This window comes from Ceratosolen solmsi, unplaced genomic scaffold, assembly GCF_000503995.2.
Source record: "Ceratosolen solmsi marchali unplaced genomic scaffold, CerSol_1.0 scaffold13, whole genome shotgun sequence".
Lineage (NCBI taxonomy): Eukaryota > Metazoa > Arthropoda > Insecta > Hymenoptera > Agaonidae > Ceratosolen > Ceratosolen solmsi.
Genome location: NW_011948418.1, coordinates 9701800 through 9723093, shown reverse-complemented (window position 1 = coordinate 9723093; position 21294 = coordinate 9701800). Strand labels below are relative to the sequence as shown.

Sequence of the window (21294 nt, the reverse complement as noted above, 5' to 3'; positions counted from 1 at the left end):
TTTATTAATCTTTCCCGTTAAATGTATCTTATAAGGCAATATGTATTTTAATACGCCGAATACTTAATACAAGTTACTGATTATCATTTATATAACAATTTGACTCTCTTATTTAATTTATTTCTTTCATTAATCAAAAATTTATTTCTTCTATATAAAGTTGAGCAGAAATTTTAAATCATTATTTATTTTTTTATGGAAATATTTACAATATTAAACTCAACTCAATTGTGAATAGTAAGTAAGCATAATAGTTTTTCATATTTTCAAGGATTCATTCAGCACATATGACAATTATTTTACAAAATGAATATTAATTAATTATATATTGATACAATGATACATTTAAACTCTTTTGTTTTTGTTTTGTTTTTTAAATAAATTCTCCTCTTATTTTAGATGTTAATATTGTTAATGTACATAATTCCTTGAATCATGTACGTGAATAAAAAACTTGAACGACATACAAAATGTTGTACAAATTTTTTCGTTTTATTCTAAAGAAACTTCTTTCCTGCTTCTACGTTTATAATAATAAAAGCTAGTCCATTGTTACAGGGTAATATATTTTCATTTAAATAAATAAATAAATAAATGAAAATTTACTAATAATTTCATTTTATGGGTAAATATTTGAAGTTGCTGTAATATGTTATGGCGTAGGAATAAATTACTTTCAGATGACTTGTGTATTTCAAATGTAATAAATAAGACAATTTTACGTGATTTACTTAACATTTTTTCAAAGCATTTATTTAGCCGACAATTATATTATTGCAGCCTTTTATCTTCTTTTCTATGCAATATATCATGAAACTACAAGTTGAAGCTATTTTATTCTACCGTCAATATTCTCATGAGCATATATTAGATATTTCATTAGATCATAAGTAGAAAAATACTGTCTAATGTTCATGAATCGTCATTTGGAGAAATATTAGGTACATACAACCACGCGATATTATTATGTCTCGTGTGTTATGTAGAGTAGAAATAATTGTGCGAATTTCTATGATGCTCGTTTCTACTCTTCTGCTAAACTATTCGCGTGCCATTATTTGAGTGCATCAAGTGAGAATCTACCAAATTAATTTATGTTCATGTTCATGTGACCACTATTCACGTGTTCACCAATATTCATGCGAATATTGCCGATGATATGGCTATTGGCATAATATAAATGAAATAAAATAAATATCAAATTGTTAAAAGACATCAACTCCAAGTACGAGAATTCTCGTATCTGTCGATCACCACCACAAATAAATATCAAGCAGGACAACGAACTTATTGCCATAATCAACAAACTGCTCGAGCTCCTACCAATCATTCTGTTTGCTTGACTCATTACAGATCAAAAGCTGAAGATGGCATCGGCAGCTGCTGAATTGGTCGTAAAGCGCGAGCCGGAACCGCGACATGACGTTGTCGTTGACGCTAACCGTACGATAACCGGGGCGGAGGGTTTGGTGCGTATGGCCCTCGACCAGTACACCGAGATCCTCACCACAATTTCGGATCCACGTGTAAGCGACTGGCCGCTGATGAACGCACCGATACCCACTGTCCTCATCGTCCTCATCTATCTCTATAGTGTAACGATCCTTGGGCCAAGGCTCATGGCCAACCGCAAGCCCTTTCAACTGAGGAACGTCCTTATCGCTTACAACGCCTTCCAAGTCATATTTTCTCTCGGCATGTTGTACGAGGTACGCTTCAATTACCCTTACACTTCTCTCTTCATAATCCTTCCATCGATACGCTTTAATGTGTCGTCCATTCACACGTCCATATGGAGTGGAGAAGCGTACTTAGAGCGATGTGTTTTGGAAGCTGATTCCGATGACAGCTCGAAACGTAAATCGCACAATTTATTTGGCATTTTGAAGATAAGATTTCCATGAAATAATATGCAATTATGCATTTTCACGTTCATTATCAGGAGGATCAAGGTAGCCAACGCTTTCTACATCGAAATCTTGCATTGCATCTTGGAGAATCTCAGAGAAATTTCACGTCTAATTTACTCAGAGAAATGAGGCCACTAATCATTTTCAAAGAAAAACTACCGAGAACGTTTTATGCTTTCACACAAGTTGCAGATCACAAGCAGATAATATATTCAGACTTAGCAGGACTCGAGTCGATTATATGTGTATTCAATTTTATGCTAGTCATTTGTAAAAAGAAAGCAATTTAACTTTATGGTACAATTAGTTTCGTTTGAATGTACATTTAATGAGATGTGCACGAAATTTATTTCAATGACATTTACTTTAACTAGTGAAAAAAGTCGGAAACAGCTTTAAATGATTAATTATTTGTTAGGATGGCACTATTATCTTTCTAATACATTTACATAATAATTGACAAAAAATTAATATATGATGCGTGTAACACGTTACGTTTTTAAACTGAAATATAATTCTTCACAAATATAAACTTTGCAACCTATTTTTACAGCTTTCTCCAAGGCAACATTTTATATCAAATCGCACTATTTAATATTGAAAATTCAAATTAATTATTATTCTATACATTCGAAAATTTATCCTTCAATCATAAAAATTATTTTTCGACAATTTTCAGATTATAAATTATAGCCTATAATGAAAAGTCCAACTTGACATATACTAAAATAATAATAATTAAATTATAAATATTTTATAAATATTTACAAATATAAAATATTTACCTATAATATGTAGCTCTAAGTGTTTCTATAGCTGTTAAGTGCTTCAATCAATAAGAAGTTTATTTCAATTGAAATTTATTGTAATTTTAGTTTAATTACACTATATATAATTGTATATATATATATATATATATATATATATATATATATATATATAATTTAACTTAGTTATATTAACTAAAGCTCTATTGATACATACAAAAATACTTCATAAATAAGGAAATATCGAAAAATATTTACATATTAATCAAAAGCTTCTCTACAATTTCCGACAATTAATTTATCGATCAAAACACGATGGAAAGTAGGTTAGTGACTGAGATACAAACGTCTTTAATCGTTCGTAAATTTCAAAGGAGAGTAAAACATTAAATAACGGAAACGATCGCTGCCAGATATTTCTGCTATTTTCTGGTGTAGTTTTATTTATTTCAATACATTATAAAAATACGTAAGATGAATAATCTTTTCATTTATTTTACAATTATTTGCTTTTCATTCTGTAGTTTTATATTGTTTGATAGATAGACACAATTTATAATACAGATATGAAAATACTAAAAAACAATGATCGAATCTTTTGATCACAATATTGAATGTTAAATTACTATTCTAATTAAATATTGAACTACTAAATAAAATGAAGTTGAATACTAATAAAAACAAAAAAAAAAAAAAAAAAAAAAAAAAAAAAAAGTAAAGAAAACTACATATAAACATATAAATATACAATAATTGTTTCATTCTTGTTAAAGATATTATACAAATATAAATATCATACTCATATAACTTCACTATAATGTACAATATAATATAAACTATAAAAGTAAAATTGAAATTACCATTAATTTCCCAATACAAAATCTCATTTTGTATGGGGCATATGAAATTTATATTTACTTATATTTGAATCTTTTACGAGAATTATATACTAGTATTTTTATTATATACATATTAAAAATCACATTTTATATTTTCCATAGATTCTTTGCAAAGATATTAAAAATAACGTATTTAACAATGCAGATAAACATCTACATATATAAGAAAATTATTATGATAATAATTATCCATAATAGATTCTTTAAATCACTATAGTAAAATTCATTAATACTACCTCAATTATTATTCAATAATATATTTTCGTACCACAATATTATATACAACATTATATAATCTTAAAGATATAATCTCTATAATCTTGAAAACTAAGTTTTAATCTGAAATAACGTTGAGTAATAAAATTTTAATTAATTCAGCATCCAAGACCGAAAAATTTGTGGATATTGTTGCAATTTCGTATTTGGGCGGGAAAAAAGTTCTTACAGAAATACAAATAAAATAATATTTAGCTGGAAGTCGCTATCGCTATTTTTCTCGATCCAAGAAATCATAATAACGGAACACCAGCGGTAACAATCGGATTCATGCACGTTTTCAAAAAGATAATTCGGCTTTTCCACTTCACGCTCAATTAATCCCTCCAGTGAGTTACATACGCTTCGGAAAGGGATCACTGTTGCAATTCTTCGCGAATTAATTTAATAATAATAACAATCATTCACCCGGAAAAGGATAATTCTCAAATTTAGAATAATTGGGAGATAATGATTTCAAAAGGTCAAAAATTCAACAGCTCGTCTATACTTATTTACATTAAAGTTTGATATATATTGATGACTGTTTTAGATAGAATATTGTAATATTTTCATTTATTTGTCTTATTAAGTTTATGTATAATTGAATAAAATACTTGTTGGTAGAAAAGTCAAATTAAACTGTATCAATTCAATTTCTTTATTTTATTTTTAAGTGAGAGTTTAAAAAAATTATTATGATACTTGAAACTTTCTTAAAAACGCACTAATCAATTAATTCGTTAATCTATATGCATTTTAACATGTATTTATTTAATAGTCAATCGTTATAATAACATAGTGATTAATTAATGGAAGAATCAATTGCAATAGTCCTTAATATTCGCAATAATATATTTGGAAATCATAATCAAGATTTTTTATTATTTACATAGAAAAATTAAGTACATTAACATTATAGTTCATTTTGTAGTATTCATATTTATACTAACTTATACTAATTTAAAAATCTTTTGGCGAAGTTTTTCAGCCATTAAATATGATTCTTAACCGTACTCTTTACATAAATACGCCACAATTTTCTTTAACGCCTAGTCATTGCACTAGTTTCATCAATTTCATCAATATTTCCGGTTGATATCGATATAACTAATCAATGGTAAGAGATAAACGAAAACCGACTATTAAAAAACAAAGTCATTTATGTATTGGAGGTTAACTGAGCATTTAATGTAGCTTGGCTTTCGAAAACCATTGTAATTACGTTGATCGGCCGTTTTATCGATCATTTCATTTACCTACCTACAATGAATAGTATTTTAAAATTTTCTTTCAATATCGTATTCAATTTTATTTTTCGCGACTTACATTATACCAATTCCTCGTTTCAAATTTTCTCTCAACTTTTTCTCAATGTAGCATTTATCTTTATAATCTTTTCAAATTAGTTTTTTGAAAAAGCTACAAATGTCAATGAACGACTTCAAATTCAAATATTCATTTATTAAAAAAAAAATGTATGATCATGATTTATAAGAAAGTTTACCTAAATCAGAAGTCATGGAAGAATTTATATAATTTTTTTATAGAAATTACACCACATAAATGCTCTAAAACAAGATATAGGAAAATAATATTAATATTTTAAATGTAATGTAATTGTATTATTTATTCAAAAGACATAAAAAAAATTTATATTCTTAACTCACGATGGCTCTTAAAAAATTATTGAACATATGAATTAAAGCAAGCAAATTAAAAAATATAGCACGAAATCAACAAACTTGAATAATTCATACATAAATGAATACATAAATAAAAAATCCATAAAAGAAATTCATAAAATTGAAATAAAATATTATTTTCAAAGTTTAATAATAAATTTATCGTAAAATTTATACTTTAGTTGAAATAAAATCTTCATATTCCATGGTTTAATACTCGTTTATAAATAGTTTATAACTCGTTTTCCATTTACATAATTATAATTCTTTCATTTGAGCTAAAGTTTTTATTTCGGCATTAAGCCGTAAATTTTAAAATCTAATGATCAATATAATTGTCTATGTAATATATTCGTATTTTAAATCTTACAGATTACATACGATATAGATCAAAAAGAAAAGTAAACACTATATTTCAATTTACTAATTACAATAGAATGCATTAATGTAATGAATTATGAAATAATTTGCATTAAAGAAATAAAGAAAATTCATTGAATGAGTTTAATATTTAATTACTTGAGTACTTACTATAATCGTCGTTTTAATTTCAAATATTAACAGAGCCAATTTTACAAAAAAAAAAAAACTAGAACACTATTTATAAATTTGAACAAAATTTCTAACAGTATTTTGACTATATTTTAAGATATTTTTAAACATACATAATATAAATATATTAATAACTTCATTTTTAAATGTAACTGATTTTCTAAGAGAATCAATGATATTTGTTTATAAATAATTGTCTTATTGTAACATTTAGTATGGATTTATAATAATAGGGAGATTTAATATTATTATGATTTTTCGAATTTCACAGATTTGTTTCGACTTGAGAAATATAGAAAATATCGAACATAGAAATAAAGAATATAGATTAAAAAAAAAAAAAAAAAAAAAAAAAAAACAATCATTTGACAGTTTCCGTACAATTTTAAAGTTAATAAATCGGCAAAGATTCTGAACAGTTGTTGGTATTCAAATTTCTCCCTTTAAAAAAACAATTATGTACAGTCATTATTTTTAATATTTAATCTTTAATAATTACTGTATTTATATTTTGACAAGTTATTAATAATGTTCAGTCATATAAATTTCATGCAATAAATGAGTGCAAATGAAAGCTACATCTAATATATCAAATAGATATTAATTTCTAATGTTACGGTGGAGATATTGAAAAGTATTTATAAAGCTTAGCTAAGATAAAATCATGTTTCCTAAACATTAAAAAAGAAGACTAAATGTTAAAATGTAACTTTATCTATATTACTAGCGATTTGCATAGTAGAAATGTAGGTCTCTCATTTATCAATATTTGAGGCGCGATAAGTTTGTAAAAAAGAGTTTTCACACAATTTAATAGAGCTTGTCACCTCGGCTTTCTAAAAAATCAAAATACGCTTAAAAAAAATGTTAAAAAATATGTAGAAAGTTAAAACTGATTAACTCATCTATAAATAATTTTATTTTCCGCTTCTCGTTATTTTAAAATTATCAAAATCGTGGTACAGTTCTATAGTTTATGCAAGATCGCAATAAGAATTTTATTTCATACGAAGAGTAAACCGGTTACTTCGGTACATAAGAAATTCTCATGTTTATTATTCATATATTCGATTAATTATTCGATTAGTTATTTGTATTAAGAAAAAAAAAAAAAAAAAAAAAAAGATTATACGACGTTAATATAATCATTAATCATAATCACGGGTTTTACAAAACGATTAATTTTACTCTTTAATTAAATTGAAATTGAAACATTAATTTTCCTTTATTCAGACTAATTTCTGATGAAAAGAAACAAACATAAACGTTAAATAGATAGAATTTTTTAATTTTTTTAATTTATATACAATTTTTTAATAATGACGTGTGTATATTTATTTCTATTTTTCATTGTAGAAAAATAGATTATTTGCTTTGATGATATTATTCATAATTAATTCCAGATTAAATTAATATGATGTAAACTTGACACTGAAAGTATCTAATATATAATTTTATATCATAACTAAAATAAATAATATTATAGGAGTATTATATGAGGACGTTGAAGAGCCGATTAATTCATGCTCTTTCACCTAAGCTTTTAAAGTAATAAGCAAAAAATTTCGAGGCTATTTTTGATATTAGATATAATTTTTTTTTCTTCTTTTACATAATAAATACAATTATTCAAGTGCGCATATAACTATCATTCTATTTAAAAATTTAAATTCTTATGCATTAGAAGTTATTCTAATAAGTATAGTATGTAAATTAATTTGTAATATTTATCATTATAGTTTTGCATTTGTAACTTTGAGCGGAATATATCGTCAAAAGTTTTGAAAAACTAAAATTTCAATAATTAATAATACATGAAAAGAATACAACGTATATTTTACAATAAAATTCTTAAAAGCATATTGCATTAAACGCAAGAAAAAAAAATAAAAAGCATATTTACGGGAGGTAGTTGGAGCCATTCAAGTATACACGCACTCATGACTATTATTTACATGCTTATTGCAATATTTAGAGAGAAAAAAACATGTACAAAAAAGGAGATAGACAGCACAAAAAGTATCTAATTATATAATTACAATCCATACATTTTGTTCAATTCTTACAAAATATTGGTGATATTAATAAAAAATAAAAATAAAATATATATATATATATATATATATATATATATATATATATATATATATACACGCATATAATGTAAGGCGAGATGTGTCTATTTTATCTAATTGTTTTTCGGCTCCTTAGCATCTGATGTCCGGGTGGTTGCTGGACTACAGCTACAAATGTCAACCAGTTGATTACTCTCATAATCCCTCGGCACTACGAATGGCAAACCTTTGCTGGTGGTACTTCATCAGCAAATTTACCGAATTCGCTGATACAGTAAGTAATAATCCCGATAAATAATATTAATTATATTATTTTAAATAAGTAATAATAAATAAATAACTATATGATATTGTTTAATTACAAATTATTTTATGCACAAATAGATAACGTATAGCACATCATAATCACTTGGATTGATTATGTAGTTGGTTGAATTATTATTAATGATAGCATGAATGGTGTTATAATTGGACTTTTAGGATTTAGATATTTAGACCAATAAAATACGCTTACTAATATTTATGAAAACCTCTTGGCTCTTAATTGAGAATTATTAATTAATTAATATAAAGCAGAACATTCACAAATATTATTGAACTCTGTATTAATATGATATAATTACAGTTTGCAGAGATTAGTTATTTAATATGACATTACGCAAATTAACGAAAATTAAAGCAATAATTATGTTATATCCTTGGACATGCAGTAAAATAAAAAAATTAGTATCGAAATAAAAAAAAAATATAATTAGCAAACCAAGTTATTTTTCCAAGGATATAAATGAGAAATAATGCATAATTCAAATAAGATTTAAATTTATTTAATAAAAACTATACGATCGGCTGTTTATTACAAGAATATTAAAAAAAAAAAAAAAAAAAAAAAAAAAAAAAAAAAAAAAAAAAAAAAAAAAAAAATTAACAATAAAATATCTATAATTCGTATTATCAAGGAATTAATAAATTAATGACGATTTAATGCAAATAATTGGTCAATTTCTACAAACCAAAATTATAATACAAAAACTTGGTTCGTTAAGTTGTTTCATATTGTATAAAAAAAAAAGGATCACAACCATAGAACAAATGATTTTTTATATGATATATCATTTTAACATATCGCATTAAATCAATTCAAATCTAAAAGAAAAACAGTAAATACTTACTAATTATATAATTTATTTTATTTCTATTTTAACTTTTACAATGAAAAAATTTAATTCTATCTTTGTTTTTTAATGATTTTACTGCCATTGCACAATATGCAATAAGAAAACATTGTCAAACCAACAAATATAGTAAAATCCTATAAATGTTTTGAATTTTTTTTATTATTAATGAAATATTTATTAAAATACTGTTGGCATTATAAGAATACAATAAAGTACAAATAAATCGAATAAATACATAAATCTATTTGATAATGTGCGTGGGTTTGTGCTGTACATATACGTATGCATGCATGTGTGTACGCAGTTGTATATATATATATATATATATATATATATATATATATATATATGTGTGTGTGTGTGTGTGTGTGTGTGTGTGTGTGTGGGTGTGTGGGTGTGTGTGTGTGTGTGGGTGTGTGTTTATTCGAATAGTATTTACTTATGCACGTGTGCGGCTGTAATTGCGTGTGTATGTGTTCGTTACCACAAGTCATCCACGAGGTGTATTATTAATTTATAAAGATTTTTAAGATAAATGTTTTCTACATGATCATTTCGTTGTTCTAATATTTGACATAATCCATATTGCGGTGAGTGATATTATTTCCGACAACTTCTCTCTTCGTTAATACGTATTCTACTCGTCTCTACTCGTACCTATGCCTGTAATATACAAATTATTTTACGACTAGATGCATCACAAAATTATCTGCGTATAGCAAACGCAAAAGAAAGGACAAATCGAGCTGCACGCGATTCTTATTTTACGATGGAAAATTGACTAAAGTATTTATCTTAAAAATAACGACTATTTCGAATTGAAATTAGTTAAAGTTAACATTCAAGTATAATTAAGAAAATTATTTTTTATATTTCAAATAGATTTTTTTGTAAATTGATCTTTCGAAAATTGAATAATTTCGAATATTGATAAAATTTTTTAATTGTTGATTAATACATTATTTTAATAAATTATATACATATAAATAATTGTATAATAAGTAATTATATAAATATAAGCTCTATATTCAACTAATTTAATGCATTAGTTTTCTATATTTACAGACCTTGTAATAATCACAATAAATGCTGCGTAGATAGACACATTGACACTAGACAATAATTGTAATCTAATGCGTAATCGTAATTAATAATGTGTGTTTATACTATAAAGCTTTAACATATCGCTAGTCTTAACAATCATAATTAATTTCAGATTATTAAATTTATTGTATATTAAATTATTTAAATTTATCGCTGCTTTACTAATATCTCATTATAGTGTAAGGATAGAAGTTATTATTTTTTACTTATTTGAAATAATTTAGAAACTTTTTTAAATATAAATAAGAATAATTGAAATACAATTTTGAAGAAAATTGACCAATTATTTGCACGCTAACGCAAAAAGTAATTCTTACAATTTTAGCTTATCAAAGGCAATATATTATTATGACAAATTTCTAAAACGCTAAATATTTCAAATTTTTACAAAAATGAAACTCGTTTTCATACATTTATGTACAAAAATGTCATTGGAATTACATTAATTTAAATGAAAAATTTAAGCAATTATTAAGAATGCGATACCAACATATTAAAAACATTTCAAATACAATGTAAATTATTAATATATGTGTAATATAAATTATTATCGTAAATGTATGTTGTGTTTAAATTTATAATTAAAAAATTTTTCATTAAATATTAAATAAAATAATTTTTTTATTAATTATTAATTAAATTGAGCAATTTAAAAAATATATCCAAACTTTAATATGAATGAATATATGTATGTATAAATTTTGTGTGAAAAAAAAAAAAAGATAATAAAACTCACTTAATACAGTTGTACTCTCTAATTTTAGTAAGTAAAAGTTCAAAAAAACAATTTTCAAAATATTGAATTTTTGAAAGATGATTATGTATATTCAAGCTACTAATACTGATTTTTCAATTATTTTCATTCAGTTTGAAACTACATACTAAATTTATGATATTAGCCAATCGTCTGCGTAGCATTCGCTTTTAAGAATAAATAGCGAGATATTATTTCTTGATTGATCTATTAATTTGCTTATTAAAACTTTCACATGCTTATTCGTGGTAACCATGACAAAGATATTGTTAAGAAAGTATGCGTGTCACGTCCGAAGTGTCTTGTTCAATAAATGATAATCTTCTCTGGGCAGTGCGATTACTGAAATCATTGAAGCTGGCAGTCGCAATCGTTTGCAGCTGTTTTGATAGATCGCGACTTACGCTATTAAGATGAATTTTATTTCGAAAATTGTTATGCATTGTTCAAAGTTGATTCAATCCGAGATTTTCACTAACATTAATACTCTATGTACTTATATAGGTAGGTTATAAAATGTTATGAAATTTGAAGTCATCGCTCGTGGTGGCCAATTTGAAACTATGTAATATTGACGATTGTGAAACGTTAAATATTTTATGACTCAGCTACATTAAACACCATTTTAAAAGTAAAAGATTCTTAAGAACAATTTAAATAAAATTAACTTTACGTGGATGTGAAAATTTTCACTGTATTATCATGCAAATGGAAGATCCTTACACCTTATAAACACAAATTTCCTAACGCATAAACGAAATTGTCTTTTCTCTAAAATTCAAAATTAACGTATGACTAAATAAATTAACTGGCGCGCCAATAAGCTTGAAATAAAAATGTCATTACATTATTATTGAATATTATGCTTGCGTATGCGACACTTAAATGAATCCTCATAATACCCTTATTTTATTGCATATGAGAGTGAATTTATAACTGCATTTATTACTGAATTATATGGACGGACAATTCTTAATTACTTCAGATATTCTTCATTCTACGAAAGAAGGACAGTCAGGTGACGTTTCTGCATCTGTATCATCACTCGCTAACACCACTCGAGACTTGGATTTGCGTCAAGTTTATCGCGGGTGGTCACGGCACTCTAGGCAACCTCATTAATAACGCTGTCCACGTTGTAATGTACTTCTATTATATGCTCGCGGCTGCAGGTCCCGAGTACCAAAAGTACTTATGGTGGAAGAAACATCTGACTACCGTTCAGTTGGTAAGTTCTCTCTTAAAATATAAATAATGCATGACCATCGAAACAAGAGGCATACAAGTCATAAGAAATTATTTATTTAAACAGTATTTATAAAAACAGATAATTTCTAATTGAATATCCATTCGTGAGTAATAAAGTGTCCCGACTAACTTGAAATAATAATGTAAAGTATCTAGGTTAAATGCACTTTAGAAGCAAATTCCACATTATTTTGTGTTACAAAAGTAATTTATAAATTTAAGGCATATTTTAAGTAATGAGCAATCGGTGAATTTTAACAAATATATTTCATTTTTTTTTTTTTTTTTTTTTTTTTTTTTTTTTTTTTGATACTGAAATCGGTTTTCACTTCTTCCGCTTTAGTGATTACATAAAAAAATACGAATAAGATTAAAATTCTAATAGAATTTTAATTAGAAAAGAAAAGCGAATAGAGGCATAGTAAACAAGATCCAAAATAATTAGAAATGATTAAAAATATATAAATAAACAAAATTATATTATACTTTATCAATATAATGGAAATTCAGAATATTATAGTAAATAATTGTCAAATAAAATTATTATTGGTATTACATATCTAGTTATTATTAACACTAAACAAAACATCACTAAATGGATTAGTTCGTATGTATTATAAAAATTCAAATAAAAATCAATTCTGAATTTATAACTAATTTAAAGTAATTGAAATAGGATGAAGTTCGTATGCTAAATTAATAGAAATGAAAGTTAAAAGAATTTTTCAATATAAATTTTTAAAGTTACTTCACATTACAAATCTTACATTCAAAACATAAATAGTTAATAAGTTGAATTGAAGTTTAATTTCGTATGTAATTATCGAGATCAGTACATTAAGAATTTACAAAAATATCTAAAATAATGGATATAGCGATAAATAAAAAAATGAAATTAATAATAAAAATGTTGTATAGTATAGTAAATAGAAACGTGCAGTATATTTACAATCTCTACAGAATTGTGTGGATTAATAGAGAGATAAGTAAAACGATTGCAAAATAATTTATAAAAAAAAAAAAAAAAAGTTATATAAATAGTTCTCGTGACTAGAAAAGATTTTAATTAAATTATAAAAAAATACTATTTGAATCATTTTAATAAAAGTCTTATGCCATATGACGAAATATCAAGCAACTATGCCAAGTTATATATTGTCAAGAATATTGAACTCGCCAATAATTATTTTAACTAGTACATAATTTTATATAATTCTCTCTCTTTATATTCCTTATATACTAAAAAATGATATTTTCAGAATTATTTCCTCTAAGAAAATAAACAAACGTTTTATATGAATTACAATTAAATACTTTCTATTTATAATATGTGACTATATTATATATAGATATATATATATATATATATATGAATAAATTGTTATTTAAATATATGAAGGGAATAAAAAATTTTTTTTTTCATTATAAATATTTCATATTAGACGAATCTAAAAATTATAAAAATAAGGAGATTACGAAATGGTAATGTTGAAATTAATTTAGATGGTCATTTTGAGATAAAAAGAATAGTATCGCAAGAGTTCGTCTTTTCTATTTAGCAAAATAAAAGTTCTTGGTGAATTAAACATTATTGAGCACAATAATATTAAATACAAAAGAATAAAAATCATAAGATTAATTAAAGAAATAGTACAAGTGCAAATGCTCTAATTTTTAATATTTAATATCACATATTTATAAATTTATCTACAATATTATGGAAATATTTCCAATCACATATAGCTACGTTAACATTTTACTACGAAGGCCTAATTTCTTTAATTTAATCAAAGTAACGATTATCTTCATTATCATTAATTGCTTTCGTAATTTTCCATCTTTCGTGACAACACATCAATAAAAATCCTTTTCGCATTGCAGAGACATAATAAATGTTTCTGTGTATTAAATAACGACAAGAATTACGCAAAATCAACGTGCTATTCGGATAATTCAAACAACGCGCGCTTATGGCCTCAAAAGTGAACGGCTTCGTTTCATTATCGTCGAATACTATCCCGAACAGTATACAAAATTTACATGTTCTAATTGCGATCTTTCATGGATTATTAGATTTTACAAGTACATATTGGTTAATTGTATAAAATATTAGATTATTTACATGAATATTACTTAAATTAATTCGTATATTCTATCTTTTGTTTAATGTGCAATTGATTTGTAATCCTATAAATTACCATTTTATAAAATTAATACTTTCATTTGTTGAAAAATGAAGTAAATTCTTAATAATTATTTATTATTATATCAAAATTTTCAAATAATATGTTATTCAATAAATATTAGAAGTTATAAAAATGATTAATGTTAATAATATCATTATGGTAGAATATATGATTATAGATTTTATCTTTAATGAAATGCAAGTTTTTTTTTTATCTATACTTACGGCGTTTTTTATATTGAATTTTGTAGAAATAAAAGTATCTTTGCTTATTAATATATGCATTGTATTTTAGTATTGGCAAAGAATTCTAATTGATTGAAACATGTCATCAATTAGCTTATTCACTTCTCATTTTCATCATATTTTATTCAAGCTTTTGGTAATATTGAGTATGAATTAAGCACTGTAAGAAACAGTGAATTAAATATAAAATATTGCTTAACTTTAGAATTGAAAATTTATTATCTCTACTTTATCACATTATGAATTAATTTATTTGACGTTATTATACTTTAATATGTCATAAAGAATATCAATAAAAGCATTGTAAAAATTAAGAATATCAATAAAAGCATTGTAAAAATTTTAATTATAGAAAGTTACAAATTAAAAATTTATATCGTTATAAGTTTAGTGAACATTTTTATAATCATTCAATAAGAAATTTAACGGAAACATTAATTTCAATTCCATTTTTGAATTTGTTATTATATATTTGTAGTTTAAGTAATTATCAATCACGAATATTTTTACTTAATTAGAGAAAAGAAAACCAAATTGATACCCTTATGCAAATAAATATACTACTGACTGAAAGTAATTATTAAAATAGTAATTTAAAAAAAAATATACGATATTTAATAAAGGATTGTATTTGTTATTTATATGTAATTATTTATATCTAATATAAATAATTTATAAATTTAAATCATTTAAAATTGAAAATATAACGTAATTTTCATTCTTACAAATATATATATATAAGTACTAACGTAAAGAAGAGTTTGAATTAATTTAAGTAATCGTTAATTACAGATTAATGTTATTAGAAAAAATAACGAATAATAATTGCAAGACTAATTTCATAAATTCTAGATTACTATTAGTCCACTTGATAATTAAAGTCTTAACTTACACTCAACATAAATGACTACAGAAGAATGTTAATTTATAATTATGTCAATGAATTCACGAATTAAATGTTGAACAAAGAAGTTTAACAATTCTTAAATTCAGTTAAATAAAAATTTAACATTTATTATAAAAAATAAATATCCGTATAATTAAACTATAGTTTATAAATATTGTGTGCGGTGACTAATCAACTAATATTAAAATAAAAAAACAAGTTAAATTATCTATGATTTTCTGCATAGTGCAGTTGCACTATTTCGATAAAAAAAAATGCCAAAAGAATGTTTCCAACGAGAAACGTGCACCATAATTAGCTAAATTTCCTCACGAAGGTGCAAAAAGATAGCAAACAGCTATACATTGCCCCTGGCGATCCTTAGGCTGGGATGGCGCCTTCCTCCCCTTCTAAATGAAGTATTCTTTACTTCATTTAGAAAAACACCGTAGATGAAAATTTAAAAGTGCGTGTTAAAAGCGTTGGTCAATAGCGACATTTCTTCTCTCCCCCCCCCCCCCCCCCCCCACCCCCCCCCCCCCCCAATCCCGATACCGCCGCGTACTCCATCTCTCTCTTTCTCTCTCTCTCTCACTCTCTCACTCTCTCACTCTCTCGTTATCGCTCTTGCTACTACTGGCCTATAGTTCACCGGCTGTTCCGCGCTATTACTTCTGTTCGCTATGGCGTAACTATTTGGAATTCAATAGTATATATGCGATATGTGTGCGTGAGTGTGCACGTGTAGGTCGAACGTCTAGGTCGATGCATTGATTTTTAAGGGAATTGCAACTAAAGGAATTGTTAATTGTGCGTAATTGTGAATCAATAGTTACAGCTCTTACTATTTGAAAGTAATCCTTGAAGACATTTGAGTTTAATCCTTATTTGCACTTGTACGTTGTGTTAGTTAGTTTTTTATTTATTGATTGTATGCGTATAGCCAAATGAACATAGGTGTTTCGAAATCAGAATTTCGAAAAAAGAAACTGAAGTTAATAATAAAATTAATCTCTTGTTATAATTTTAAATTAATTACTACAGATAAAAATTAATTTCTATTTGTTTTTATATTAAGATTGTTAATTAGTCCATTACTTTAAAAATATGTAGATTACAAAACAACGTCATACAAAATTAATATAAAAACTGTATAAGCTTCTTAGTGAGCCTGTAATCCATATAAGCCATAAAAAGTATAGAGAATAGTTTCAAAGGCAATTAATTAATTCATTTTATTCGTTTAAATAATAATGTAGTCTCACAAAATTGTTTCTACAATATTTTGTTAAAAATATACTGTAAATTTCGTGCATTAACTCTGTAATTAAGTTTTTTTAATTTTTACTCACTTAACTTCTATTTTTATATATACAAGTTTCAAGAGTTTTATAAATTATTGAAACATATTTATGTATAATTGAATAGAAGAATAATTCAAATATGTATAATTTAAAAAATTCACTAATTATATAAGGCTAAAGTTAACTAAATTAGAAAGACAATATATCAGGCTACAAAATAATGAATAATTTATTAATATCGGTGATATTATTTATAAAAATTTTTAAACACATTAATTGACTATATTTTAACATCTGTACACTGTAGGAGTACAGATTTTCTAAATGGTGTCAATTTACACAAGTGCGATCACCTGTCATAAATGAATGTCACAATGAGCTCTAAAAAAGAGTGAATCCCCAATGAATTGCGATAGAATTGTCACTATAAACGCAACATTAATGTTTGTTAATTTTTCAGTTAGAGAAGAAAATTAGATAGTTTAACGCTTGTTGTAATAGATCGTACTTAGTAACTCAATTTTTTTTTTTTCTTTCATTACGCTTTTATTTACGCAAATATCAAGGCACTTACATTGGAATGGAAAAACTTGAATCATAAATGTTTGAATTGATATCGAATTTTAGTTTATGCTATTTCAAGATATATCAAAATAAAAGTGAAGAAATTATATTACTGCGTCAGGAATTTGTGTTAACGATATGAATAAACTTGTCAAGCAATGAATGATCTAGCAGCGATCTAGATTAAGAATAACATTTTCTTAATTTTTATCGTTAAAAAATAATGCTAATATTTTAACAAAAGTAATAAACATAATACTTTGTCTGATATCTGATTTATTGACATTAAACATTGATTATTTATTAGAATATAAATAATTTATTTCGAATAAACAAACATTTTCTAATACAACAAATTTATATTGATGAAAATTAATTGTTTATACTTATACGTTGAAAAGAATTCGAAAAAATATTTTAATATTTTTATTTTAAAAAATACGAATTATTAAAATAAAAGTGTAAAAAAATTATTAGTTGATATAGAATAAAATTTATTAGTGATTTTTAAAATTTTTTACTTATTAAAAATGTCTTGATTATACTTATTATTATATTTATTATATATATTATATATTATATATATTATATATATTATATATATTATTATTATATATATTATTAATATATATATTATTAATAATATATTATATATATTATTAATATTTATTATTATATATTATTATTATTTATTATTGTTATATAAATACTTATTATTATTAATATATTATACTTATTAAAAACGATATTGAAAATTTTGGAAGCTAGTTTTTAAAAATATTTTTATATATTATTATATAGAGCTATAATTTTATTAAAAGAAATATAATTAACTAAAAGAATACTAAATGACTGTAAATATTAATATGTTGTTAAAATTACATGTAAAAGGCTCGAAAATTTTCAATGGCTTATGAACTTAATCTTATGATTATCATTGATAATGTCGTTAATAATCCTTAAATAAATATCATTGAAGAAAATTTTTCTTGTACAGTCTATTTCTAAGTAAGTTAATTTAACTTGAGTAACTTAAGTAACTTAACTTTTAAGTTATGTATTTAATCATAAGTTGAAAATTTAATGCATTATTTGTGAACTACTTTATAGTCTATTAGATAATTAAATTTAAATGAATTATTTTCAAGTATCAGTTTCAACTATCAGTTTAAAATGACAAATGCCAATATACAAGCATGGTAAACGAGACATTATATTTTTATAAGAATTATTTATATATTAATACGTAAAATTTCATAAACTTACGCCTACCCACTGCGTGTAATGTGTGATCTATATTTTGTAATATTCGTTTAAATCCTTTGAATCGATACTATATTTTCTCTTATTTTTTTAATTCAAATGTAAAATAAAATTAAAATGTCGGATTTAAATAAAAAATCGATATATTCAAATAAATAAATTACTTAGAACTTTAAATGGCACCGATAGATTTAATTATAAATAATTTTAGTACAAAATAATGTAATGAGAGCGCTCGATTAAAAAATTACGTATGTTACATAAAAACGATAATCGGAGATCCGAAAATTATTTTATAATTACAATTCTAGTAAAACTCAGTATTTTAAGCATATCTAGTGAAGAATAAATTCAAAGTCGTCCATAAAATAAAAAATATCTTTAATAAATTGAAAAATTATTACGGCTAGATGAATTATAAGTCAATACGCGCAAATATATTTGGTTGTGTTTTATCAAAAATTGCTGATAAATATTTGTACTATTATATGAAAAATATTTTAATTTATCAATTAATTATTTTTATATCTATATAAATCGTATAGAAAACAAATTTCATACTGTGTTATATTTACAATTTTTTTTTCTTTTGAAAAAGACTAGAAATATTTATGTTAACTTTGCACATAAAACATAAATACCAATAATTAATTTTCTTTAATTTATCTACTGCAATATATTGTCATTATGCACTAAATGTTAAAAAACACATTTTGGGATGGGAATAAAGGAAATAATGTATTTATATTCTATTATTATTCATCTTCACGGGAAAAAGTATCATGGAAGCATAAATGTAAGCGTTCAAAATTAAAGGAAAGCAAGCTATTACATAAATGCGCAGAGGCAATTACTCAAATTTTCTTGTCGATATAACGAAATGTGGGATGAAAATGAAAAATAAGGACATCTAACAAGAAACCTACTTGTTATTCACCTATTTATTAACAAAATTGTAAAGATAGACAATGAATTGCTGTGTTAACGATAACTATTATTTCTTAACAATCTAAAGAAATGAAATTCCTGCAGTTTATAATACATAACATACTTGACTCGCATGGAAATGAGAAAATTCAAAGTTATTCATCGGATCATACTGCTTAATATGAATGTAAAATGCTTCAGAATATGCAGCTTATAAGTGTAAAGAAATTTTTATGTCAAAATTGATAATATACACGCGAGATATTTTGTGTAATAGACGGCACTATTTTTGTTCTACGGCCAAAGGTGAGGTAATTACAATAATGATTGCACCGCCTAATAGAATCATTAGTTCTCACGGTATCAACAATTTAATAACAATGAATTTAAGTACCGCATATGGAATCGATAAGACCATGAAAAACGAAAAAAAAAAGGTGACGATTATTTGATACAATTTGGATTTTCAAGATCTCAACTATAGTTGATATATTATAATAGAATAATAATAATAAAATCTGAGTATAATAATCGTAGTCAATCGTATGAATACAATCGATTAGTAATTTCGAAAATTATAATAAATAAAAGATAAATAAATATTGATATTGACTATTAGTAATATATATGAATTTTTATAAGTAATCGGCAGTGTTATTGACAATACATGTAAAAACCAATGATATGGACATGTGTAGGGCAATTTTTAAATAAGGAATACTTTTACTTTGGTAAGACAAAATGAAATTCACTAAACCGCATGTATGCGAGCTAATAAATAATTAAAAATAATGAAAATGACTCGTGAATGACTAAATTATATAATGTATTTGTTTTACAGGTGCAATTCTTCTTGGTGTTTGTGCATAGTGCCCAGGCTTTGATTTTCGATTGCGGTTATCCTAAGCTTGTGGCTAGTCTCTTACTTCTACACTCGACGATTTTCTTCATTCTCTTCTATAACTTCTACCTACAAGCCTACCGCCGAAGTCAAAAAACCAACGACGTTAAATCTGAATAAAGAACGTGTGAATAATTAGCTGCCTGTTACCCCATTATCGGGGAAGCAGAATAGAGAATAAAAGAGAGAATAAAGAGAAGGAAAAAATGAAATGAGGAGAGAAAAAAAGAAACACGGAAGTACAAATATATTTTGATTAATTGGTCCCGTCGGCTGGCCGCAAACGTCACTGCCGAGAAAATAATACCAGAATTTCGAAGACAATGCTGTCGATGAAACCGCGTACGGATTTTTATACTTGTTTCGTTCGCGTGCAATCTAGTCTTCGCGCCGGCGCGATTCTTTTCTACGAAAGGGTAAGTGAGGGGAGGGGCACGCGTTAGGATTCGCGAATTATTCCGCTGTGTGTACAATTAACGGGGCGGGTGGGGAGGGGAGGGGGAGACGACGGATTATATGGTGTGCGTAAAGTACGCGTTCGGGCTCATCTTTAGTAATCTTTTTTTGTTCATCTGTAATAATTTTGATTTCTCT

General features: G+C 25.0%; 1 protein-coding gene across 1 annotated transcript; it reads left to right on the top strand.

Annotated features, from left to right (window-relative positions):
• Positions 1–1357: 1357 nt before the first annotated feature.
• LOC105360304 (elongation of very long chain fatty acids protein AAEL008004) lies at positions 1358–21175 on the top strand. The gene is made up of 4 exons (XM_011497180.1): positions 1358–1709; positions 8280–8417; positions 12162–12404; positions 20641–21175. Exons 1-4 carry the CDS (start codon positions 1368–1370, stop codon positions 20818–20820), a joined length of 903 nt encoding a protein of 300 aa, XP_011495482.1. The 5' UTR covers positions 1358–1367; the 3' UTR covers positions 20821–21175.
• The last annotated feature ends 119 nt before the right edge of the window (positions 21176–21294 follow it).

Coding starts and splice junctions, on each gene's coding strand:
- LOC105360304 (XM_011497180.1), top strand. CDS start 1,368: ATGGCATCGGCAGCTGCTGAATTGGTCGTAAAGCGCGAGCCGGAACCG. Junction 1,710..8,279: donor CTCTCGGCATGTTGTACGAG/GTACGCTTCAAT, acceptor TCGGCTCCTTAG/CATCTGATGTCCGGGTGGTT. Junction 12,405..20,640: donor ATCTGACTACCGTTCAGTTG/GTAAGTTCTCTC, acceptor TTTGTTTTACAG/GTGCAATTCTTCTTGGTGTT.